The sequence below is a fragment of the Physeter macrocephalus genome, chromosome 7, assembly GCF_002837175.3.
Source record: "Physeter macrocephalus isolate SW-GA chromosome 7, ASM283717v5, whole genome shotgun sequence".
Classification (NCBI taxonomy): Eukaryota; Metazoa; Chordata; class Mammalia; order Artiodactyla; family Physeteridae; genus Physeter; species Physeter macrocephalus.
In genome coordinates, this window is record NC_041220.1 from 125,480,009 (window position 1) to 125,506,568 (window position 26,560).

At 39.3% G+C, this 26,560-nt stretch overlaps 2 protein-coding genes across 3 annotated transcripts; one reads left to right on the forward strand and one right to left on the reverse strand.

Moving 5' to 3' along the window:
* Positions 1 to 7,187: 7,187 nt before the first annotated feature.
* EXOSC9 (exosome component 9) lies at positions 7,188 to 18,600 on the forward strand. 2 transcript variants are annotated; one of them, XM_007120446.2, is made up of 12 exons: positions 7,188 to 7,356; positions 7,693 to 7,787; positions 8,538 to 8,657; positions 8,774 to 8,876; positions 9,805 to 9,942; positions 11,594 to 11,676; positions 12,933 to 13,065; positions 14,465 to 14,553; positions 15,211 to 15,357; positions 16,450 to 16,631; positions 18,164 to 18,242; positions 18,456 to 18,600. In XM_007120446.2, exons 1-12 carry the CDS (start codon positions 7,291 to 7,293, stop codon positions 18,538 to 18,540), a joined length of 1,320 nt encoding a protein of 439 aa, XP_007120508.1. In that variant the 5' UTR covers positions 7,188 to 7,290; the 3' UTR covers positions 18,541 to 18,600. The 2 variants fall into 2 exon arrangements, with proteins under 2 accessions (XP_007120508.1, XP_028348044.1); XM_028492243.2 differs by lacking the exon at positions 7,693 to 7,787 and having other exon boundaries at positions 7,340 to 7,356.
* Positions 18,601 to 18,979: 379 nt separating this feature from the next.
* On the reverse strand, positions 18,980 to 26,554 carry CCNA2 (cyclin A2). The gene is made up of 8 exons (XM_007120448.4): positions 24,404 to 26,554; positions 23,373 to 23,616; positions 22,030 to 22,142; positions 21,607 to 21,830; positions 20,762 to 20,969; positions 20,233 to 20,346; positions 19,666 to 19,799; positions 18,980 to 19,301 (listed from the first exon to the last, which is right to left on the reverse strand). Exons 1-8 carry the CDS (start codon positions 24,614 to 24,616, stop codon positions 19,253 to 19,255), a joined length of 1,299 nt encoding a protein of 432 aa, XP_007120510.1. The 5' UTR covers positions 24,617 to 26,554; the 3' UTR covers positions 18,980 to 19,252.
* Between the last annotated feature and the right edge of the window lie 6 nt (positions 26,555 to 26,560).

The window sequence follows — 26,560 nt, forward strand, 5'->3', positions numbered from 1 at the left end:
AGAAGCCAACTTGAAAAGGCTAAATACTGTATGATTCCAATCATACGACATTCTGGAAAAGGCAAAAAAGAGTCAGTAAACAGATCAATTGTTGCCAGGGGTTAGGGGAGAGGGAGGGGTGACTAAGTGGAGCACAGGTGATTTTTAGTGAAACTATTTTGTATGATACAGTAATAGTGGATATATGTCATTATACATTCTTCAAAACCCACAAAATGTACAACATCAAGAGTGAACCATAATGTAAACTATGGGCTTTGGGTAATAATCATGCGTCAGTGTAGACTCGTCAGTTGTAACAAATATAGCACACTGATGGGGGATGTTGATGGTGGGGGAAGGTGTATGTATTTTGGGGGTGGGGGGAGAGGTATTTAGGAACTCTGTATTTTCCACTCAATTTTGCTGTGCTCTGAAAAATGTCTATTAAGTTTTTAAAATCCATGCCGTTAAATTACAGCTCAGGTTTAGATTGTAACTGAAAGTTCTCCTTCTGCAAAATCACTGTGTGGAAGGCACAACTTTGCTGGCACCAATCACACTGCCTAGCACACAGTAGGAGGTCCATAATTCCTTTTCTGCCCCTACCTCACTCCGGAAATCTGTAAGCCCTCAGTTAGCAGTATCCCCTGGGGAAAGGGGAGTGGAGGACACCTGCAGGTATATTTTGCACAAAACAGACTGGGAATCCCAGGGCTTATGCACAAGACCAGGTATACCTCTTTCTCCAAGAAATTAAATCAGGGCTTCTCTAACTTTAGTGCATATAGGAATCACCCGGAGAGGTTGTTAAAACAGACGGCAGGGCCTCTTCTGCAAAGTTTCTGATTCGGTAAGTCTGGAATGAGACCTGAGAATTTGGATTTTCAACTGGCACCCTGGTGATGCTGATGCCGCTGGCCAGTGGATCACACTTAAAAGTTGCAAGAATTTCGATGGTTCGTAAAGACGAAATCTTCTCAGCAGACGTTCTGGAACTTATAAAGGAGGAGCCTGGGACCAGCAATGTGGCTGAAAGGGACTAAGGAACTTCTCAGAAGGCTGCACCTGCTTGGCAAGCACACTGTGTTTACTTAGAATAAGAGCTTATTTGGACGGGTTGGGGTGATGGAGACTATGAGAGAGGGCCTAAGCAAACTAGCAGTCCATGTTTTGTTTTGCTCTCAGAGAGCTTTAACAATATTTTGATCCCTTTAAACAGGGCATGTGCTGTGTAGGTCACCACAGTCCCCGTCACTTCCTATAGTCCTAAACGAATCAGCTTCACTCATTTATAATCTACCTGGACCCTGAAGTCGTTTCACCTGCAAGCCCGGTATTAGCCCTGACCTTTCAGGCCCCTTATAGCTTTAAAATTATGAGATCTTATCTATAGACTTTCCTATTGTGCTAGAGAGGAAGTTCCTTCTAACATACAAAAAAGAGCCTTTGCCACCCAATATTTTCAACTACATATCTTCACACTGCAATGAGAAATTTTCAGGTAAAAATAGCTTCATGAATATCATAACTCCCCACAACAATATAGTTTGTGATGAACACAAGCATCTTCCTTTAAAAGAAAACTTGGTATATAAAACTAGAGATAGAAATTAATCCATACATGAATAAATAAGGCAAATTATAATAATTTAGGGTTGCCAGATTTAGTTTAAAAATATAGGATGCCCAGTTACATTTGAATTTCAGATAAACAAACAAATTTTTTAGTATAAGTATGTCCTATGCAATATTTGGGATGAATTGGACATGCTTATACTAAAAAAAAAGCTATTTATTGTTTATCTGAAATTCAATTGTAACTTAGCATTCTGTATTTTATCTGGCAATCTGTATTAGTTTCCTACTGCTGCTGTAATAAACTATTACAAATTTAGTGGCTCAAAGCAACATAAATTTATTATCTTACTTATCTTACAGTTCTAGAGGTCAGAAGTCTAAAATGTGTCCCCTAAGGCTACGTTCCTTTTGGAGGCTCTAGGGGAGAATCCATTTTCTTGCATCTTCCAGCTTCTAGTGGCTGCCCATATTCCTTGGTTTGCAGGCCCTCCTCAATCTTCAAAGCCAGAAGTATAGCAACTTCTCTCCTCACTGACCCCTGCTTCTGTTATCTCTCCCTTGCCCACATCCCTCTTATAAGCACCCTTGTGATTACATTGGGCCCACCTAGATAATCTCCTCATCTTGAAATGCCCAATTTATCACAACTGCAAAATAACTTTTGCCTTACAAGGTAACATATTTACAGGTTCCTGGAATTAGGACAAGGGCTTCTTTGGGGCAGGGGTGTAGGGGGGCACTATTCCCATAATAGTTATTTGAGTTACGAGTTTAGCCCACAATAATATATTCTACTTTTATTATTTTATTTTATTATTTTAATTCTATTTCAGATATGATTTTGTTTGTAGAAACCTAATTGGCACAGAACTTCTGGTGTGTATTAATTGTTTAGACACCAAACCACATAATTTCCTACAGATTCTTATCAATGAGTATGAATCTTCTTTTTGTAGATGAAAATAGATCAAAGGAATTCAGTCACGTGCCTGAGACAGAGCCATATGCATAATTTTCTTTGTGTCTGGGATTACCCACATACTACAACAATCAGTATGCAGCAGAAATCAACATGTCCCCTGCTTCTCTTCCCCCTTATTTTGTTGTATTTATGAGAAGTTGGAGACTGATAATTTTTTATTCCTCTCAACATATAGAAAAGCTTAATAATAATAGGAGAGATCATATATAGATTCCTGAGCATAGTGACGGATAAGAATGAAAGGGGAAGCTCTTTCAACTATTCAGTGGAAACTAGAGCCGAACTTGATAAGCTAAGGGTTTTTATTTATTATATGAATGAAAAAATATGGAAGCAAAATATACACTACATCTGACTCATTAGTGTTCAGTTGTTGTTGTCTTAGTCCATTCAGGCTGCTATAATAAAAATACTGCAGACTGGGTGGCTCATAAACAATAGAAATTTATTTTTCAGAGTTCTGGAGGCTGGAAGCCTGAGATCAGGGAGCCAGCGTGGTTGGGTGATGGCTCTCCTTCAAGTCACAGACTTCTTTTAGTATCCTCATGTGGTGGAAGGGGCCAGGGAGCTCTGTGGGATCTCTTTTATAGGGGCACTAATCCCATTCAGGAGGGCTCCACCCTCACCTCCCAAAGGCTCCAACCTTCAACCATCATCAACTTTGGGGGTTAAGATTTCAACATATGAATTTGGGGAGACACAAACATTCAGACCACAGCATTTGTCAATGCATAAAATCTTTTCAGATATTGACTATGTGGTTTCCAGATTGAGTCTTGAAAAACAACAGCAAATGTCTCTGATAAAATGTTTGAATGCCAAAAATTCCTCTAAATAAATAGTTAAATGTGTCAGAACATGAAAAGGAAAACGTAAGTTTTGGTTTTTTTTTTCTTTACTCTTTCTGATCATAAAAGCTATTCATATGCCTTACAGAAGATTTGGGAAATTTATAAAGAAAAAAACTCCAAAAAGAAAAAAATTTTCCCAGAATCCCACTACCCAGAAATAATCGTCTTAACATTTAGCATTATTTCTTTCCAGGATAATTTCTGGAAAACCAATTTCTATACAGACAAATTGCATGGCAGACATATTATATAGTAAATAAAATGTAAGCTTCCATTTGTTTATTTAGTGATCTGCCCATTAATTTCTTTCAACAGATGTGCTGTGAAATAGGTCATTCATCCACTTATTCACAAGGTACTCTACAAGATGGCTCTTCATAGACTTTTTTTTTTTTTTGGCTGTACCGCAAGGAATGTGGGATCTTAGTTCCCTGAGCAGGGATCAAACCCATGTCCCCTGTAGTAGAAGTGTGGAGTCTTAACCACTGGACCGCCAGGGAAGTCCCTCTTCATACACTTCTAATAGAAGTGTATTTAGTCAGTATTCTTTTGGACACACTTACCAAAAGACCAACTCAAATGTATTGGCTCATCAACTGGGAAGTCCAAGAATTTGGTGCAAGCTGTTTCTATGTAAAGGATCTACTTCTCTCTCTCTTATTTCTCAGTTCTGTCTGACTTCATCTTCAAACAGGCTCTCTCCATGTGGTGGCAAGATGGCCCCACATAGTTCTAGACTTTCATGGTCCTTAATGTTTATAATCCTAGAGAAGGAAAGACCTACTCTCTCCCAGAGTTCACATGTCAAGACTGACGGAGGAACATTTTTGGTCCTACCTGGGTCAACAGTCAATGAGAAGACAGGGATGGGGTTCCACAATTAGCAGGGCCTGATCACAGCCATGCCTGCTATTAACATTAACAACAGAATCACAAAGGGTCAGGGAAGGGCATGTCTCCAAGAAATAGAAGGGTGCTGGTCAGACAAAGCAACAGATGTCCAATAAAGAGGAGAGAAGATCTATACTCAAATATCTTGTTGAAAACCAGGTTATATTTAGACAGATCATCTAGGTCAATATACTACTCAAACTTATTCTTTTTAAAGAGCAGAATGCACATTACCTGAACCTCTTCTCAAATTTCAAAAAAAAAATATCCCCTGTAAGCATGAAACAAATGTCCCTTGGGTGTTTCAAAAGTTTCTTACTAAAAACAAGGCTATGAAGTAAATATATTTTATGATGGTATGTAGATGTGAGTGGAAATGGGTTATACACCTTTGGATTAACTCCAATAAAAGGCAAATGCTGTAGTACTAAAATTACAATAATAGTAAAAGTAGGAAGGAATGGTGGAAATTGTATAAAAGTGGAAGGTGAGCGGGACAAGGTAATCAAGCAGCAATCTCAGAACAGCAATCAGACATGGCATATTTGGACAGTTTCATGGGAAGCCTTGCCAAATCAAAAGCAGAAGGAAACTAACAATTTGAATAGCTATTATGTCCAAAACATGGTGTTAGATGCTTTCCTTCAGACTGTTTAACACAAAGTAATTATTTCCAACCTAAATACACAGAAGCCGAAGCTCAGGATTATTTAATTCACCTACAGTCCATTTGATCTGAAGTTTATCTGAAGCCAAAGTCCATTTTTTTTTCCACCACCAAGCTGTCTCTCAGGAAAGGACAGACTATTTCAACAAAGTCCTGTTTCCTTTCTGACGGGAAAGAGAAATTATCAAAAGCCCACTAAAAAATCCAAAGATTTAAATGAGAAAATTAACAGCCAGGAGTTCTGTTGCGAAACTATACTATAAACATGAATTGTGTTGTTTAAGAACCTAAACGGCCTATACCTCGTAATCCCCTTGCCCCTTTTGAAAATCAATCGGCTGTCTGAGCATGTGGATATAGGGTCTGTCCACTTCCCTCCTTCTTCACGATTCCTGTCTCCGGACCATGTCAGGCTCATCCAACCTCAGTCTTGGCTCATGTGGTTCCTTCTACATGAAAGACTTTTCCTCTCCTGCAGATAATGTTCTGGCTGATCCTTCTCATCATGAAGGATTTACTTAACTCAAATGGCACCTCTACAGAGTGACCTCTTCCTGCAACTAGCCCGATTAAAATAGCCTCCACATTCTCAAATACTGATAGTATTTAGCATGTGAAATTGTTTTATTTAACTGTGTAGGTTTTAATTGTTTTTCTCCTCCAAAGACGACATACATTCCTTTCGGGTCAGGAGCTTGTCCACCCTGTTTATCCAGTACTTGAATTATTCTTGGGACACGGGAGGCCCTCACAAGTAGTATATGTAATTTACTGAGTACACAGATTACAGGTGGTACAATGATCACTGGTAGGAAAAAACGCTTGAGAGGAGACAGAAGCGAGATGCAGCCTGCGTAGGAGTTACATTGCCTATCACTCTGAAGCAAATGAAACAAAATAAAATGTGAACACTGCACTAGTGCCTGACTCCAAGCCAGGCATTGTTCTAAGCATCTTACAGGTACTAACTCATTTTTATCTCTCATAATAGATTTATCATTGCTATTTTGCAGATGAGTAAAGTGAAGCATATAGGCTACGTTGGCCAAGGTCACAGAACAAGTAAAGGGCAGAGTCAGAACTTGAGCCTGGGTAGTTTGAAGCTAGTTCCTGCTTTTAACTACAGAGGGTCCTGCACGTGTAACAGTTCCCCTTTCAATTTTTCAATGGCTTGAAAGCGATATGCATTCAGTAGAAAACATACTTCGAATTCTGAATTTTGATCTTTTCCCGGGGCTGTGTATATGCAGTACGATACTCTCTTCATGCAGCCACAGTTCCCAGTTAGCCACGGGGTAAACAACCGCTACACTTACAACCATTCTGTACCCATACAACTATTCTGCTCTTCACTTTCGGTACAATAGTCAGTAAATTACACAAGACAGTCAACACCTTATAATAAAAATAGGCTTTGTGTTAGATGACTTTGCCCAACTGTTGGCTAATGTAAGTGTTCTGAGCAAGTTTAAGGTAGGTTGGGCTAAACCATGATGTTCCCAGGTTAGGTGTAGTAATGTATTTTCCACTTACATGGCTTTATCTGGACATAACCCTACGGTAAGTGGAGGAAGATCTGTACTACTTGATTCTGCCTCTCCCAAAGAGCCGAGTGACTGGCAGCACGAACACACTAAAGTTCCTCTACGCCTATAAAAATAAGCTTATCGCCTTAAAATAACTGGAGAGACTGTAAGAAATAAACAACAAATTTTGTTTCAGCCAGCGGTAGGTATAACACCATTACAAATTGCTAATACTATCAATTCTTGTCAATTTTTCAGGTCCTCCGAGGTTTCACCGTCAGCCCGTAAAAATATCCCAGCTCATCATCTCAACTTTCTTCTCTTCCCTCCGCTCCACTTACGCCGGCTCATTCCAGTGTTTCTCCAATGAATCTGCTGAAACTCTGCCTCTACAGCTTTTTAGTGGCCAAATCTCAACTTCCTCATCTGTAAAATAGCAATAATACCTGTCTAGCCTGCTCCGCTAGAACTGAGGATAGAGTGAAGTGTGAGAGTGCTCAACTGATATTAATTTCTATCACTGGTGGTTATTTCGGGGTCCTTTTCTCCCCTACACTTTATAATAAAAGAAACAGACCTTTCCGTTCAGAATTTCGCCTCCTTTTGCTTCTCCAGCCAACTCCGGCTGGTCCAACTTTGCTTTGAGCCTGCGCACTAGCGGCGGTCTCCCTGCCTTTGCTTTCCCAGCTTCAGCTGCCGCGCTTTGATGACGTCAATCTCCCGCGCCGAGGTACGAGCAGGGCGCGCGTGAAGAGGTGCAGGGTGTCTTCTCCCGACGCATTCCAGTAGCTGTGCGTCTCCTGACCCGGCAGTATGAAGGAGACGCCACTCTCAAACTGCGAGCGCCGCTTTCTACTCCGCGCCATCGAAGAGAAAAAGGTAAACCGGGAATTTGGCGCTGCGTGAGCGCTCGGGTAGCGCGGCGGCCTGCAGCCTTCTGGCCTGGGCGCACAGACCTAGCTCTCGCAGGCCCCGGGAGCCCCTGGGGAAGCGGCCGGTGGGTTCCCCCAAGGCCGCAATATTTATTTGGCTCCGGTGGGGTCTTTTCAAGGCTCAGGTCACCCCAGCGACTGTCAGTGCTCGGGCACCTAGTTTCCACTGTCCTACGTGGAGTGGTTAGGATAACACTTAAACCTCCAAGTGCTTAGCCCAAGGACTGCCTAGCACAGAGTAATAACTATTTGTATTAGGAATAAAGGAATGTTGTGCTTACAGCGGCTGGATGGCAGACAAACCTATGATTATAGGAACATCAAGATCTCATTTGGAACAGATTATGGGTGCTGCATTGTGGAACTTGGAAAAACAAGGTAACAAAGTATTCAAATTAGGTATAAGCTCAATAGGGAGAAATTTTAAAGAACTTGATTGACTCAGTTTACAAAGCAGTTAAGTCTGGACAGTACTTTGTTTAGCTGCCCAAAATAAGTATGTTTTCTTTAATGCAAGACTTTGGTTTTATAGGCACACTTCACATTTTTAATCATGAATATATTTTCTGTCACATGAGTATCACATAGTTCTTTCTGATCTCTGTGAATCATATATACAGCCAGCAGTGATTGCACTGAATTTGTTCCTTGCATTTGTTGTCATTAAGTAGGGCCTACTTTCCTCCTTTTCCTGAGTTACATGAGAATTAGATATTTAATATTCATTTGGAAGTTGTGAGGATATTGGTCAGATAATGTTGGTGAACCATGCCATAAGAAAACTCTTAGGACGTCTCAAGTTTGCATGCCATCTTGTATCACTAAATATTTGTTTTAGAAAAGAGAAGAAATGGTCATTGACTCTTAAAAATCTGTGGAATAGTAAATATTGTAATAAGAGATTTTTTTTCCCCGTCATCATCTCTTTGGTTATGCCAATATGTGTTTTATTTCTGTACGTATTCTACTACTATACTTTGTAGGTAACTTCAACCTTTAATGATATATCATACTGAACATGTTATTACTCAACGTAGTGTAAGATTGAAACTTAATTTTTAGATTTCCTTTTTTTTTAATTGGAAAGGAAATACATTTAATTAACAGATTTGTACTTTATCTTTGCAGAGTTCTTGGACAGGTTTCCTGTGAACTTGTTTCTCCAAAACTCAATAGGGCAACAGAAGGTATTCTTTTTTTTAACCTTGAACTCTCTCAGATGGCTGCCCCAGCTTTTGAACCTGGCAGGTATTTAAATCTTTTTCTTAAGATGCTTTAGCCAGAGGAGAGCCTAACAGGGGTGAGCTGTTGTTTTACTGCCTGGTGTTATATTTCATGACATTAGCCCATTCCTGTTTTCATAGGCAGTCAGATCTCTTGGTGAAGTTGAATCGCCTCTTGGAAAGATGTCTAAGAAATTCGAAGTGTATAGACACTGAATCTCTCTGTGTTGTTGCTGGTGAAAAGGTGGGGAATATGCCCAGAATTCTTAATCTTGGGATGAGTATTGTTGATTCATGGATCCCTGTATCTATACTTTCATTCTCAGAGCTTCAATTAATTCAGTTTTATTCTAGTTCACTTCACTTCACATATTCCTGAGTGCTACCCATAGAACTTTTTGTTATCTCTCTTTGGAGGGACAAAAAAATTGGTGAAGATAGCAACTTGGATTTGTATACAAATTTCTTATTCAGAGAACTTGTGGTTTTTCACATATTTTCATTTATTTTCTTATGTTATTTAAGTGAGTTGATAGAAGCAGGTAATGTTTTCCTTTTTTATAGATGAAGAGCTAAAGAACTGATTAAATCCTTCATTTGGATAGTTTTATTGACTTACACAGGGCTGCATAGTGAGTCATTGGTGGTCCGACATTGGAAATATTACTCTCAATATATTGTGCTATTTGATGATATTAGAACTTTATTCTTGATTAGGGTATTTTAACCATCTTTTTGACTCCAGAGAAGTCACTTGGCCTTTCCACATTCTGTACTTGAATATAATATTATTTGCATTACTTGTAAGGTTATCATAAATATTGTCAAGTAAAACCTAAGAGTTTGAGGTTTATAAGTTAGGAGACAAAATAAAAATATCATTAGGCTTGGAGTTGGGGGAATCTTAGTACTAAATGTAGAGTGGTTCTGTTTATTTACAGTATATATTTTACTGTTGTCAAATGACTCATAGAAAGGTAAACTATTGGTATTTCAGGTGTTGGTCTGGCTTGACATTTTTCTAAATGTATTTTTCTTGATACAATAGAAGGAGTAACTGCATGTTTTAACAGCAAGAGAAAAATTTGCACACAGTGTTTGTTACCTTTCCTTATAAATAACCTCTGGTTGTGACTATTTAGGATTTATTTTTGTTTTGAATTCACATTCAGGTTTGGCAAATACGCGTGGACCTACATTTGTTAAATCATGATGGAAACATTATTGATGCTGCCAGCATTGCTGCAATTGTAGCCTTATGTCACTTCCGAAGGCCTGATGTCTCTGTCCAAGGAGATGAAGTAACACTGGTAAGCTTCCATGATGTGAGCCAGGCTCCTTCTTATGAATGAATGAATATCCTTGCTGTGCAGACAGCTTGTTTCTAATGAAGTCTTGTTGTAAATGGCAATTAAGTATGTTCTAAAATTTGTTCACAAGGCAAAAAATATGGTCACAGTTACCTTTGAAATCTCTTAAGTGTCCTGTATTAAAGTTTTGTCAGTGAATGCATACCCTATCCTGGTTTTTTTAGAAGAGAACTAGATGACTTCTTTGGATTGAGCATTAGATAAAGTGGTTGGTTTATGCTTAGGGGGCATGTGTGAAAAATCATAATTCTCAGTATTTTCACAGTGAGATGCCTGTTCTTACTGTGTGGCAAAAACCCATCAGAAACACCTGGAAAGACTGTTAAAACATATTGCTAGTCTCCATCCTCAGAGTAGAATGGGGATAGGATGTATGAGTTTGTACTTCTGACAGAGTTCCCAGGTGATACTGATGGTGCTGGTATAAGGACCACATTTTGAAAACTATGGACCTATACTATTTACATTGTCCTTTCTTTTGTGCAGAGTATGTCAATTTCAATTTCTATGAATTACATGCTAGAATAATGAAAGTGCACTGTGGTGATGATTTGATTCCTGAAGTTATAAAAGGAAACATCAGATGCCCAAATTCTCTAAGATGTCATTCATGATGCTGTTTTTAGGAATTAGACTGGAGCAGACTCTTGAAAGACTTAGAGGTGTAGACAAAGTTTTATTAACAGTAGAGGCATGTTCCTTTAGAGAGGGGAGGTGGTATATGGAAGTAAAAAAGAAAATATAGAGTGATGAGTAGACAAAAAAGACATTGATTAAAAAATACTGTAGAGATATTGCTGGTGGTGAAGTGTTACAGCCATGTTGGAAGAGTTTGGCAGTTTCTTAAAAAGTTAAGTGTAAACTTATACAGCCTGGCAATTCTATATCTAAGAATGTACCCAAGGGGAATGAAAGTATACATTCACTCAAAGACTTTTATGTGAATGTTCGTAGCAGCATTATTCATTACAGCCAAAAACTGAAAATTAGCCAAATGTTCATGAACTAGTGAATGGAAAAACAAAGTGTGGTGTATCCACGCAGTGGAATACTATTCAGCAGTAAAAAGGACCAAACTGCTGGTGTGATGCGTACTTCAAGGTGGATGAAGCATGCTGAGTTGAAAGGAGGCAGATGCAAAAGACTGAAAATTGTTTGATTCCACTTACATGGAATGTCCAGAAAAGGCAGATTTATAAAGTATTGATAGGTCAGTGGTTGCTTTGGGTTGGGAGTGGGAGTGATAATCAGCTGCAAACACGCTTAAGGGAGTTTGGGGGAGTAATGAGAATGTTTTAAAAACTGAATTGTGGTGATAGTTACTTCACTATATATTTACTAAAAAGTGAATTACTTACTAACAGTTAGTGGATTTTATGTTATGTAAATTATACCTCAATAAAGCTTTTTGACAAATACATAAAGTTTTAAGGAAGATGAATGGCAAAGTCAAACAGGTAGTTGCAAAAGAAGTTATTTAGGTACTGACTGAAGATTAAAGGGATTTCATTTTTTATTTTAATATTTGATGTACAAGATGATTGTTTATAAGTTAGTGACTGTCATTATTGAAACTTTTATTTTCAAACAGTATACACTTGAAGAACGTGATCCTGTACCATTGAGCATCCACCACATGCCCATTTGTGTCAGTTTTGCCTTCTTCCAGCAAGGGTAAGTCTCATCCTTGTCATGGGCTGAAATTACAGACGCAGCTAGGAACTTCTTTGTTCCATTCAAATGTGCCGTAGGCAAACGAACAAACCCCTTTTTTAATATTAGAGCACCTTATAGTTCTTTTCTTTCTTTCTTAAGAGCATTACTTGACAAATGCTCAGAACTAAGAGCTTTCTCAGTGGAAGTGACAATTTCTCCTTTAATGAAGAGACTTCACGTTTTTCTTTTCATGGCATACTTATACGTTTATGAGTTTACCACAGCATGGTAGTTTATCTTTCCTAGAGGTGTACAGATGTTAGGCTCTAATTTTGGAAAGTAGGCTGAGAATGACTGTGGATTAATGGAAGAGGACTTTGGAATATATTTGAGGAGCATACTATATGGAATAGTTGTAGGATAGGAGCAGGTTACAAGGCGGAAGGGTTCACAAATGAGAAAAAAAATCTTGTTTTCCTTCAGCTCTCTAGCAGTTTCTTCACAACTCACTGCTAATTCCTCCTACAACAGAAAACCTGGAATCTTAGGTCCATGTAAGGTGCCTTTAAATAAAAGCTTGAGCCTTAAATCTCTTTAGAAACAAAGAGAGGTATAAATATTTTAGCAATTTTACGACTAAGAGCTAGAGAAAAGCTTTCATCTTTCAGTCACTGTAGTATAGAATTTTATTAGAGGAAAATAGACCAGCACTGTCCTGTAGAATTATGACGTGAGCCATATATGTAATTTTAGTAGCCACAATAAAAGGGTAAAAAGAAACAGGTAAAATTAATTTGGATATTTTATTTTACTTGATATATCTAAAATATTTTAATATGTAATCAACATCTTAAAATTATTCCTGAGATATTTCGCATTCTTTTATTTCTACTAAGTCTTTGAAATCCAGTATTTTATACCAATAGTACATCTTAGTTTGGACTAGCCACATTTCAAGGGCTCAGTAACCACATGTGATTAGAGGCTAACGTTGGACAGCGTGGAAATAGGTAGTATTTTTTTTTGTAATGAGCCACTAGCAGAGCCTGGAAGAATTTCAAAGTACAGGATATTAGGGAAACTTTAAAATTAACCAGATTAATGTTATAATAATTCTGTTGTCTCTTTTCACATTAAAGTGACTCAAATTCATAGGCTCAGACCTACACCGTGTTGACCTTATTATAATGCTATCTTTTAAAAATATCCATTAGCTTAAAATTGACAAGCACTCAGCATCAGATTTGTTCAGGTCCGTTTAACATTCATTTCAGAACATATTTATTGGTGGATCCCAATGAACGAGAAGAACGTGTCATGGATGGCTTGCTGGTGATTGCCATGAATAAGCATCGAGAGATTTGTACCATCCAATCCAGTTGTGGGATAATGCTGCTAAAAGATCAAGTCAGTGCTTTGATTTGATTAATGTTCCATTAAAAATAGGTCTCTTCTTTTTAGAAGCTTTTTCTTGTTTCTTAACTAAAATCCAACAGATATTTTCAATGATCGATTCTCGGATCTGTTAGAATCTGGTTTCAGTACTGTCTGTTGACTTGTGGCTACAAGGTACCCTCCTTCCTCCCTTGCTTCTCCTGTGGATGGCTCTCCAGAGTCTACCCCTCTAGATAGGGAAATACTCTTTTCCTTCCAGTGAGGGAAGAGATTTATATCCTTTCCCCTTCCCCTTCCCCTTCCCCGCGTTGGGTCTTCGTTGCTGCGAGTGGGCTTTTCTCTAGTTGCAGTGAGCGGGGGCTACTCTTCGTTGCGGTGCGCGGGCTTCTCATTGCGATGGCTTCTCTTGTTGTGGAGCACGGGCTCTAGGTGCGCGGGCTTCAGTAGTTGTGGCTCGTGGGCTCTAGAGCACAGGCTCAGTAGATATGGTGCACGGGCTTAGTTGCTCTGCGGTATGTGGGATCTTCCCGGAACTGGGATCCAACCTGTGTCCCCTGCATTGGCAGGCGGATTCTTAACCACCACACCACCAGGGAAGTCCCTATATCCCTATTTTTCTTTAAAGTGTCAGAAAGTAGAAATTATATAAAAAGATAGTTTCACTTTTGGAATTTGGGTGCAGTGAGCAGAAGTTCTCAAACCCAGCTACATATAAGATTCACATGGGGACTTTTAGAGAACAGATTGCCATAGCACATAGTGCAGCTCGATCGGAGCACAGAGACTACCTAATTGGAATTCCCGCTCTTCCTTACACTGACCTTTGGCAGATGGTTTCATATTGTTGTGCTTCAATCTCTTTATCTGTAAAATAGTAAATAATCTTAATGTTAGTACCTTCTTGTTAGGAGAATATAAGGATAGATATGGATATATTATACTGTATAGCATAAATTAAGTGTGCAGTAAATGTTAGTTTCTGTTATCATCATTGTCATTATTACCAGCATCATGACCACTGCCAGATCCCTATTTCCAGCGATTCTGGTCCATTAGGTCCCTGAGGCCTGGGAATCTTTGCTTTATAAAAGCTTTCCGGGGGACACTGTGCAGCCCTGTCTTGAACAGAGCTATGGATCACTCACAGAAAGGAAGTTAGTGTATCTGTGGCCTCTTCAGTGGTATCGTCTACATTGTCATAGAAAAGTTTTTGGGTCAGTTCCCTTAACATTTAAAAATAGCTCTCACATTTTGCCTTAATTTGTGTTTACACTGTATTATTTGCATATTTGAAAAAAAAAGTAAGGCTTAAATTGCAAAGGTAGAAAAACTAATCTCATGCTCTTAGTTTTGTTAGAGAAAGCTATTTGATTTGTTGTCTTTAAATAACAGAGTTCACTTTTATAAATAGGTTTTGAGATGTAGTAAAATAGCTGGTGTGAAGGTAGCAGAAATTACAGAGCTAATACAGAAAGCTTTGGAGAACGACCAGAAAGTTAGGTAAGTTTGATTTTTTTTAGAACTGAATGGTCTTGTTATAGATTTTTCTGTTGAGGAGTTTTCTTGCACAAGCGTAACTATAGAGATTTTACACTCAGTCTCTCCTTATCTGTTCATCTCAGTTGAATATACTAAATGTTTTTTGAAAGTTGATTGAACTATTTATTGTATTCCAGTTTACACATAATCTGTATTAAAAAGCCACATAATATTTTTCGTTTAAAAAGTTAACGTTTTCTTAGGAAAAAAAGGATGCAGTAGCTCGTGTTAACAGAAAGAATACAAACGGGTTGATTCCCATCTCTTCTTAACTGTGTGACATTAAGCAACAGCTGTATCTCAGCACTTCAGTGTCTTCTGTAATATGGGAGGTTAATGCCTACCTGATGGGGCTGGTTTGAGGATTGGAGAATAATATGCTTTAAGTACATAGCACATGCTTGGCACACAGTTTAATAAATGGTTAATTATAGTAACTTTTTATTATTTCACTTGATAGGCATAATAAATTGGTGGGGTTAAGTTAGTCAAATAGTTTCTCATCCAATATTTCTCATCTATCAAAAGGATAAAATAGTTAACTTTTTTTTCCCTTCCTGTCTTCTCTCCCATCTCTCATTCCCCCTTCCCTCCCAACTCCCCAAAAAACCCACACAGGAAAGAAGGTGGAAAGTTTGGCTTTGCAGAATCTATAGCAAATCAAAGGATCACAGCATTTAGAATGGAAAAGGCCCCTATTGATACCTCCGATGTAGAGGAGAAAGCAGAAGAAATCATCTCTGAAGCTGAACCTCCTTCAGAAGTGTATCTTTACTGGGTGTTTTTGGTAAAAACAAGAAGATTCATAACACTTGAGGCATTATTAGGGCTCTGTGAAGCGTGTGCATATGGAAATTTGTTTTCTGAAACACTGTACTTTGTTAGAAGAAAACATTTAAAGTATAAGACAAGATAGTGATGAGTCGTATTAAATTGATGGTGTAACATCTACCTTCTCTACAGCTATCCTACCAAAACCAGAAAATTCTCTTATTTTAAGAACCAATTTACAGCATTTCATTTTCCTTTGGAAAATTGTTCTCTAATCCCACTGGCATGGTCAGACACTATACATTATTACACATCGTTCTTTTTTTTTTAAAATAAATTTACTTATGTATTTATTTTTGGCTGCGTTGGGTCTTCGTTGCTGCATGCGGGCTTTCTCTAGTTGTGGCGAGCAGGGGCTCCTCTCCGCTGTGGTGCACGGGCTTCTCATCGCGGTGGCTTCTCTTGCTGCGGAGCACTCGGGCTTCAGTAGCTGTGGCTCGCGGGCTCTAGAGCGCGGGCTCTAGAGCGCAGGCTCAGCAGTTGTGGCGCACGGGCTTAGTTGCTCTGCAGCATGCGGGATCTTCCCGGACCAGGGCTCGAACCCGTGTCCCCTTGCATTGGCAGGCTCGGGCTTCAGTAGCTGTGGCTCGCGGGCTCTAGAGCGCAGGCTCAGCAGTTGTGGCGCACGGGCTTAGTTGCTCTGCAGCATGCGGGATCTTCCCGGACCAGGGCTCGAACCCGTGTCCCCTTGCATTGGCAGGCGGAATCTTAACCGCTGCGCCACCAGGGAAGTCCCCACATTGTTCTTGAGGTTCATTCGTTCACCAGATTTATTACTGTAACTAAAATGTTCAGAGCAAGTGTGTCTCTTGATATTTCTCACCCACTGTGCCCATAAAATCTTAACCTGAGTTATACACTATTTCTTCTTCACCATCCATAGTATAGCTATTAGTAAAAATTTTTTCCTAATAACTTGAGGCACACTTCAGTCAATCTTAAAGGAAGAAAACTTTCATTCTAATCATTTTCAGCACTGCATCAAATAGCAGTATTTTTGTTATTCAGTTTTCTTAACTTGCTAAGGGTTTCGAAACCTGTGCTGTGGACTCCTGGAACCGCCCAAATTGGAGAGGGAATAGAAAACTCCTGGGGTGATCTTGAAGACTCTGAGAAGGAAGACGAAGATGAAGGTGGCAGTGATGAAGCTATTATTCTTGATAGTATAAAAATGGACACGGGAGAAGTCTCTAATATTGGAAGCCAAGGTATGTGATACTTTATGGCTCTATGTAATATATATATAGATATATCTCCCTATGTTAGGAAGCTTATTTTTATATTAGCAGTTACTCTTTTAGAGGGGTTGCATATTTTGTAATTCAAATTTCAACTAAACTGGTGAGGCTAAGTGCAAGAATATGCTTATCTGTGAGGAGTAGTGGTATTCTTTGGTATGTGAAGGGAGTGGCATCTTTTAAAGTCTTTTTTTTCTTTTTTTGTATCTTATCCGGGCCAGTTTTAAGGGGATGAGTTTCTTAAAATCTCATTCCTGTGTGCTATTTTTTCTTTGTATAGTTTCTAGACTCAAACATAAAAAGGCAATATAACGTACGTTATGGTGCCATCCACAGAACTTTCTGCAGCGTTAGAGATGTTCGGTCTCTACACCGTCCAGCATAGTAGCCACTAGCCACATGTAGCTACTGAGCAGTGAAACGTGGCCTGTGTGAAGAACTGAATTCTAAATTTTAATAAACGAGGAAGGATCTAGGAAGTAGGTTGGTGGAGAACTAAAGGATGCAGCTATTAAATCTGGCTGAGAAAATAGTGAAGGTGATATACTGTTTCGGTGTGTAATGCACATACCTGCCTGCCTTCGAGGAAGGAGATTATTGCCTGTGAATATTACTGAGAAGATGCTGGGGTTTTTTGTAAGGCGAAAAAAAAAAAAATCCCCATTAATTGGGACCCTTATTCAGCTTCCCAAGTGGTTACTTCTATTTAGTATTATTCTTCCAGACCTCGTTCCATGTATTTACTATATATTTACACCAACATAAGCTGCTTAAACACAGGGACTATTTATTGATAGACGTTAACTTTTTTTTTTAACTCCATATGCCTTTATATATTTGTGAAATTTTTCTAATAGGGAGAAAGTAATTGAAAACTATTTAAATATAAAGAATTAATGTAATAAGTTTCATGGGGAAAATGGGCAAAAGAATAGAAACAGACGTTTCTGTTCTTTTGCCCATTTTTTGTTTCTGTTCCTATTTGTATTTGCATTCTCAAATACAAACGGCCAGAAACACACTGGCAAGGATGTATAGGAAAATGGGTTAATATGCTATTCTTGGGAGTGTAAACTGAAACGTTTCTGGAGGGATCTGGCAAAAATGTCTTTCGGAAGGTATATGTCTTTTGACCCGGTAATTCTGCCTCTAGGTATTTTTCCTTCTAGTGTTGTTTATAATAGGGAGAAATTTAAAATCTAGATCTTCAAAATTAACAAATTCAAAGAGTAGCACAAGGAATTCAGTTGGCATATTGACTTGTTTCCAGATGGGCTCTATAATATGCTCTATGTGTGTGTGTATATGCACACACACACACACGTATGTAGAATTATCCCCCTCAATTCTATTAAAGAAGCACACACAAGGTTTTTCAGAGCTCCAAGGAATAACCTCAGGGAAGGGAAGAACCAAATAGTAGATCTGTAAGCCTCCACCCAAAATGCTGCTTGGGCCGTCTATCTGAAACTTATATTCCTTTCTTAACATTTTCTTAAAAGATGCCCCTATAGTGCTCTCAGACAGTGAAGAAGAAGAAATGATCATTTTAGAGCCAGATAAGAATCGGAAGAAAATAAGGTAACAAATTTCTGGTTTATTTCAAATGTATACATATACTCAAGACTTTATAGAAGCTTGCTCTCCGGGTTTCTTCAACCTGAGATTTATAGAATTGGGTCTGTAAAACTGCTTGGATGCCTTTCAAGGTTACAGTATTCTTCTGTCATAGTTGGCGAAAGTAAGCTCCTAGTACTAATACTGTTAAAACTTGTTAATTTACTTTGTTCACAGAACACAGACCATCAGTGCAACACAAGTAAAAGCACCAAGTAAAAAGCCAGTGAAAAAGAGAAAAAAGAAGAGAGCTGCTAATTAAAGTTCACATAGTTGTATATTTGTGTATGTAACTATTAAAAAGGTATTTATTCAGTGCTAACAACCTTGGGTGTTATTCACAAACCCATTATAGAATCTAGTTCTTTATACAGTTTTTTACATTATGCTTTAAAATAAACGTCTGGAGAACTCTTTAAAACAGGTTTTAAATAACTGTCACTTTGGTAGGTCAAAAGTAAAAGTTGATGAATGAAAAAGCATTTTCATAGTGTGTACAGAGATCTGAAAGCGTCTTCTTAGATTATGCCCAAGTTAGTTAGACAGCTGGCCCAGTTCCTTAGGGAGGTGAATGTCATCACCTGTGTGTTGGAAGGAGAAGCCTTCCCAGTCCCCATGCTTTAATAAACCAAATTAATTTTTCTGAGTGAAATCCTGAAGTCAAATTTTTACCTCAAATTAAATTTGACTTACAAACCAAATTTTCCAAATCAATTTATTTCTTATTATCCTGACAGCTGGCATCATTAATACTTTAACAAAAACCACTTAAAATTAGCCAAATATCTATGATAGTTACATGTACAAAAGATATACAAATTAAAACCATTTAAAAAGTAATAGATACCATAATTTGTACTTGACCATAACTTCTGTATTCAGAAATGATTGTAAAATTAAAACCTAAGATAAAATCTGTACACCATATACTTTGAGTGATTTACATCCTAGAAAACAAAGGCAGTCTTTCACTGTTACACATTTAGTGTCTCTGGTGGGTTGAGGAGAGAAACACCGTGATACCTGTAGCAAGGGAAAAAAAAAAATCCATTTTTAGTATACATTCATTGGGTGAAACAGATTATGGAATGAAACATATACTAGGAACTCACAAATGCTATTTCTGTCTACTTGAATTAATGGTTACAAAACCATAGTCTGGTCCCCAACACTTGCATGCATGCCCCCCCCCCCGTTCCTCTCCCCTCTTCTCCCTCAAATACAGGACAGAAGCTCAAAACACATGGCTGCTAAGAGAACGGTTGCTTAAGGAGGCTGCGCCTGATTTGTGAATCCCTTATATAAAGTTAAAATGTCAAGGATCTCTGAACCGTACGATAGCCTGGAAAAGCAAGCTTCTTTGGTATCTACTGCTGTTAATTCTTACTTTGAGTTTTTGTACTTTTCTCTTATTGACTGTTGTGCATGCCGCGGAGCTCTGAGGTAGGTCTGGTGAAGGTCCGTGAGACAAGGCTTTAGAGTTTCCAGCGTATATCCAGTCTTTTGTACTAATGATTCAGGCTGCAGGAGGGAGGATGGAACCACTGAGTTTTGTTTTTAGTAACAGACTGAATACAAGTTAGTAGTTGGCATTAAGCTTGAGTTCTGTTAAACTTCAGTCCTAACACCTCCAACTAACATCTTCCAGTTTTCTCAAGCTCTTTTTGCTAACTTCGATCAATTTTTTACTATTTTCCTTGCCAGCAACAAGTCTTATGGCCTGAATTCTTTAAGCACACCTTTCAAATCCAAATATTAATAGTAATCAAGCTTTCTACCTAACAGATGCTATTAAACAGGTAAGACAAAATACTTTAAACTGTGTAGGTGGTTGAACAGCTCTTCCAGTTCAGTACATCTAGACAGCTGTCGGTTGTATAGGACAGTTATTTAACCTATCTGGCACAAGCATTTACAGCACAAGGTGGATGTGGGAGGACGTCGTCATACATACCCAGCTTTGTCCCGTGACAGTGTAGAGTGCTAAATGAAAGGCTGCTGCGGCGATAACTGATGGCAAATACTTTAGATATGGGTCAGCATCTATCAAACTTAACTCTCCCAAAAACTGGAATGAAAAAGTAAATATGATCATAAGAGCTCTGGAATTCAAAACTCAAATCCTTACCTTCTGACCGAATATTTTGCTATCTTTAAGACTGGCTCTGTAGCAACCATCGCCACATCTTTAAATATATCCACTATTGCATTTTGCTTCATTCTCATCCTGTATTTTTCCTCCTTTAATAGCTTTTAAAACAACTCCTCTGGCTACCATTTCCCAAGACTTCATCCTCATACCACTATTCCTAGTGCTTTCTCCATTTATGTTTCCTTTTGCCAGTGATAGGCTTTCTTTCATACTGCAGCACTAACCTGTCCCCGGAATACTAAATCCCTTGACCAAGGCTGTATAATGAAACCAGAGCTTGCCCCTAATTGTGACCTTAGAATCTTCATTCAACAAAATGAAAAGAACTTACCATTGCTAAACTTTCAACTTTGCAGTTTGCAGACTGCTGGTGCAGAAAGTACTGGGTAAGAAACTGATTTATTGTTGGTGCAGCTAAGTCAAAAGCAAGGACTTTCAAAACTAGGTGCTCCATTCTCAGAACTTGTTTCTTGGTATAAGTGTCATCTGTAATGTATACAAACTCTGCTACTTCTGGGGGGTATATTTCTTCAAACTTTCTACAATGAAAGAAGTTTTAAGTAATCAGTCCTTTTATAAGAAAAGCAAGCTTGTTTATCCCAACTTGAAATCCCTTAAGCAGAATAAATGGAACAAATCCAAAACCAGTTACCTGTTTCCACTGATACTTGACCATTTCTAGCCAAGACTAGGTAAATGCTAATTAAAAGCCCCAAATATTTCTCCCACTTCAGTCAAAGGAAATAAGTCAGAGACTGACTTCCCAAGATGGGAACAATGCCAGAGTTCACCAAGTAACTGAAAATGTAGGAAATTTCCTTAGAAAAATAAATAATTTACATTTTAGTTTTCATGTTTTAATGGAGAAAAGATAAGATTTTGCTTATATACCAGAAAGTACTTTTAAAGTGGAAGGAACCACTCTGTAACCTAGTCCTGGTGTATTAAAATGTCGCCAGTCGGTAGGTTCATTCAAGGTGCCCTGAAATCCAGATCTAGGAAAATTAATGTCCTAAATTTAAAAAGTTTCATCCACTCCACCATCCCTAAAGTAGTCGCTGACTCCCTGCCTTGTATAGTTTGTTAAAATGTCACACTTTAAAAGATCACAATTTCTTCTCTACACAGAAAGATACTACTAATCACTTTTAACCCGACAAACTAAGTTGTACTTACGAGGCTAACAGCATAGCAGCAGTGCCCACAAGCTGAAGTTTTCCTCTCAACACAGACATCGATGAAAGAAACCTATCAATGTAGTTCACAGCCAAATGCAGGGTCTCATTCTGTAGTTTATATTCTTCTCCTACTTCAACTAACCAGTCCACGAGGATAGCCCTCATACTGTTAGTAATGTCTGGCTGTTTCTTCATGTAACCCACTTTAGGCTTACATTTAACCTGTTGAGAAGGTTACTTAGTATAGTGTTAAAACTGCAGTTAGATTATTCTACCATTAACAGATGCCTATATGCTAGAAACTTAAGTGTAGCATTAGAGTAACTCACTGGCAGTTAAATAACTTAAAAACATTATCCTCTTAATTTCCTTTCACCACAGTGAGCAAATATTGTAAAAAGTAGATTCAGAGAGCCTTTACCTCCATTTCCCTAAGGTATGTGTGAATGTCCTCATGGTAGTCTGGCACTTCATTAACACTCACTGGCTTTTCATCTTCCAATACAATTGACATATCCATAGTATGTGGTGACTCTGGGAGAATTCAAAAGTACAGTGAAGTTCACTTTTCATTTTCGACTTAATTTAAGAGCTAGAAGTGACTGCCCTTGTAAGCAGTCCCAAACTACCAATGTGTTTATTTCATCCAACTGAAAAGAGCTTGTTATGACAAAGTACATGGAAGATTTAACTCTGATTTTAGTACCTATGTCCACTTAGTTTGGGAATGATTTTAATTAACAAGAAAAAGTACTGACAAACCATTAACAGGAAAATGAGTTAGAGGAGCAGGTATTATGTTGAAGTATCATTCCTCTCCCATGACAGGAGTGCACTGGTTTTGCTAGGACAAAGTTAAAATTCCAAGTTGTGAGATATCTAGGATTTGTCATAAGAGAGTTTGCAGACCCCTAAGTCTAACATATTCAAAGCACAATCCAGGCAATAACTAGAAGTATGGCTAACAAGTGTGCTAAAGAGAAACTCAGATTTCTTATGGGCAGTTCAAACATATTAACACTAAAATCAACGGGTGATTCTTTTTTGGTAAATTTAAATTATCTTTGAAGGCAAAAAATATCATCCATTATTCTTTTTACTTCAAGGTTTGAGGTTAAAATTTGTTGCAGATTTTAAATAAAAATACACCAATTATCTTATTTCCATAGGACTTCTCTGCTACACCTCTCATCCATAGAACTAAAGCTGAGATTGAAATTTAGTGAGCTGTCCAGTGACTCAATAGCCTGATGGTAAAGAAGCAGCACAAACTGTAGTCAGAGTTGTCTACAGCAGCTACTCTGACTCACAGGAGGACAGTGTCCCTCTCTGGAATCAGACAATCACTCAGACTGATTTTACAGAAAGTTTTAAAGGTGGAAGAGATGTTGGCTATCTCAATATTTAAAGCTGCATTCTCAAATAGCACTCTATTTGAGAATGGTATGTACAAAGTGAGTCTTAAGAATACAACTGAAATATAGTCTCCCAATCAAGCAAATATTTCCAGGGTCAGATTAAAATAAGTCTGAGATCTAATGAAATTGATGTGATTAGCAGTGCACCAGAAGGAGCACGGGATTAGGATCCTTTTGTAGGTCACTAGGTCTTGGATTAGCTATGAGGCCTGAGATAAGTCACACCCTTCTAAACTTGTTACATTAAACCTAACTCATAATGTAGTTAAGGATCAGGTAAGATAATGTTTTGAAAAGCAAAATTTCATTAATCCAGTCTATTCAATAATTATGATTACAAACTTACCAAAACTACCATCCATTGGGTAATCAAGAGGTACCAGTGGTTTTCTTGGTCCTGGTAAAGTAACAGCTGAATTAAAAGCCAAGACATCTTCACTTTCTGGTTTTTTAGATTCAACTGGCCTCTTTTGAGTCTCTTCTTCTGCTTCATCCACATGAATGGTAAATGCAGGCTGTTGACTGTTTGCTTTCCAGGGAGGAACGGTGACATGCTCATCATTTATAGGAAGATCCTTAAGAGGTGCAACCTAAAAAATAAATAACTGGCTTTGAGCCAATTAAGTGGAATTTTGTTCTGCTTTCATCCCCTTATACTGCATTTACTCCCAATTACTCTATCAGGAAAATTAAACTTTAGGGGGGAAAATCCAGACAAGGAAATTTGAGTAGTCGGAGAAAGAAGGGATGTTCCAATTTGTCACAGGCATTCCTGCAAGGGTTTGAGTCACACTAAGTGGAATTAGGCAAAACTAATCAAGGCCACGAGATGGGTGGGTGGAGTGGCAGGCCGAAAAATGCCAAATTTAGGAGAGATGGCAAAAAAGTGGTTTACCTCTTTCGCCCCAGGGTGGAGCAACAGAGCAAATTCGGTAAGATGGCGGAATTGACCAAAAGCAAAGTATTTTTTATACCCTTTCCTAAAGCAGAGGTAATCTCTTAACCATATGGGGAGGATGAAGGAAGTCCGAGCAGTGCCTGGGGCTTAAAAGCAGAGAGAAAGGCGTGGAGGCGGGCAAAGACCATACTCATGTTGTAGGGCTTGGTTTGACTTCGTTATCTACAGAAAAATACTCCCAATGGAGGAGAGCGGACAGGGAGCACAAACGCAGAGTGCTGGCAGGGAGAGTAATGGGAGAAACTAATGGGAGTAATGTGGCATCCTACACTCCAGAAAACCAGGGATCAAGGGACTCCAGATCCTGGCTTCCCGCGAAAAGGCCAGGGGATGCTTTCTCGCCACTCTCCTCTGCCGGCTAAACCCACGCAAAACTCCCGCTCGGCCCACCCTCCTGCAGATACGGCTCACTGCTTTACCCGTCGCGTCTTAGGCCTCTGCTGCGGCGCTGGTCCCCGCGAATTCCCGGCCTTCAGTACCGCCAGCCCAGCGCGGGTCCGGGACTGCTGGGTGGGCGCCGCCTTCTCGGGGTTGATGTTCTCCTGGTCCTCCTGGAGCGCCGTCTGCTGCAATGTTAACAGCGCCGAGCCTGCCTCGCGGGCCGCAGGCCCGGGCGCGGAGCTGCCCAACATCACTGCTCCCGGGGGCGCGGCGGGATCAGCCTGCGGCGCCAAGCAGCGTGCACTGCGTCCCGCCGACCAGCCTAGGTACACTCCAGCCGTACCCGCCCGCCGCAGCTCGGGCCAGCCTGCCCACCCGCTGGCCCGCTCGGGATCGTGTAGGACCGAGGAGGTTGCGAAAGGCGGAGGCAGGCACTGCCGGGCGTGGAGGGCCAAGGACGCCCCCGAAACGAAGCGAGCAGCCCGCCGGAGCGGCGGCTGTTCATGCAGTTCAAGTATCCCGCGACTATTGAAATGGACCAATGAAAAGAGCCGAGGCCCGTGACGTCACTCGGGGCGACGCGGTCGCAGGCGAGTGAAGGCGGCTGCGAAGGCAACCGAGCAGGGGCGGAGCGGGGCGAAAAGATGTCGAACGGCGGCAGGAGGAAGTACGCGCGCCCGGCAGAGAGGCGGGGCCTAAGTCTACTGTGACTTTAAACAGGGCCGCTAGGCGGTCCCTGTCTCGGGGCAAGGGCTGTCTCTAGGATAAACTGAGTTAAACTTTAGCAATTAGTAGCAGGCCCGCCCCGGCCTTCTGCCCTAGGCCCTCCACGTAGCTTGACTGACTAGTTTCTCAAGGTCTAAACTCTGATCCGGCCACATACTGGCCTGGTGGTCTTGTTCAAGTTATTGTGTCTCCAATTCTCAATTTTCCTATCTGCTAATCGGGAATAATATCTACGCGTTATACAGTTGTCGTTAGTATTAAATAACGTGCATAAATCATTTAACACGCTGCTTATGTAACTGATACAATATTGGAAGACTGTAATGTCATCTTACCATTTAGGTGTTTCTTCACAGTCTTATGCTTTTTATTTTTCCTAATGAAGATGCAATTAATTTAAAGTGCCACCTTGAACTACTGTTGATATATGTAACAAACAGTAATGTACTACAAGAAATTCAACTAGACAGTCATTAATTTTTATCTCTTTTTTTCCCCAAGGTGTGGCAGCCAACAAAAAGCACGGAGTAAAATTCTAGTGACCTAGATATAATTATGTGTTCCATTTAGAAATGAAGGTTGTTTAAACATAGTAAAAACAACATGACCTTATAAAAGTAAAACTCTCTTAGCAATATGTGCCTTTAACAAATTTTCACATTTAATATACAACAAGGCTTGCACATAACTAATAAATATAATGGTATATAATTAAGAAGAAGCACTGTTGTTTTCCAACAAATTCATAAGTGTGCCCTTCTTGAAAACACACAGAATAGTTTATTTTCTATTATAATCCTTATGCTATTTTAAACAACCTTTAAGTACAATATTCACCTGAATATGAATATGAATTAAGATTAATGACTTCCATAGCCTTAAAGTCATATTTCCCTCCATTTATGATAAAAAAGAAATCAGTGGCTATTAGTGCAGGAAAATCTAAGAAGCTGTCACTATTTCGACACTATTCACATGTAGTACACTTGTATAGCCCTACTGGTTACAGCACATCCAGTTAAGATCCCCCCAATCTGTGCAAGTTCTGCTGATTTCCCTGGCCAACTCAAGTATTTTACAAACCGAGCATGGGTCACAAAACATTACCAAGCAACCAACTGTAAATCAATCTCAATTCCTAAAAAAAAATTTATGTTATTTCCCCTGGTTGACAACATACATAGTAACGCAATCCAGGCACCAGAACTTGGGTTCCACCTTTACAAAACAATAGCATGTCCTCTTGAAACACTTAACCTCACTGAGAATCAGTTTTCTTACATGATTTGACAAAATAATCAATATATGTTGTCAAGATCAAATGAGGAGGGACTTCCCTGGTGGCGCAGTGGTTAAGAATCCACCTGCCAATGCAGGGAACACAGGTTCGATCCCTGGTCCAGGAAGATCCCACATGCCGTGAAGCAACTAAGCCCGTGCACCCCAACTACTGAGCCTGTGCTCTAGAG

Bases quoted from the DNA above. Each gene is read 5' to 3' on its own strand.
- CCNA2 (XM_007120448.4), bottom strand. From the start codon at position 24,616: ATGTTGGGCAGCTCCGCGCCCGGGCCTGCGGCCCGCGAGGCAGGCTCG. The intron at 22,143-23,372 runs GTAAGTTTGTAA...GAATTCTCCCAG, and splicing joins CCCAATGGATGGTAGTTTTG to AGTCACCACATACTATGGAT. The intron at 20,347-20,761 runs GTAAGTTCTTTT...TTTTCATTCCAG, and splicing joins AAGTTGAAAGTTTAGCAATG to TTTTTGGGAGAGTTAAGTTT.
- EXOSC9 (XM_007120446.2), top strand. From the start codon at position 7,291: ATGAAGGAGACGCCACTCTCAAACTGCGAGCGCCGCTTTCTACTCCGC. The intron at 11,677-12,932 runs GTAAGTCTCATC...CATTCATTTCAG, and splicing joins TTTGCCTTCTTCCAGCAAGG to AACATATTTATTGGTGGATC. The intron at 13,066-14,464 runs GTCAGTGCTTTG...TTTTATAAATAG, and splicing joins TAATGCTGCTAAAAGATCAA to GTTTTGAGATGTAGTAAAAT.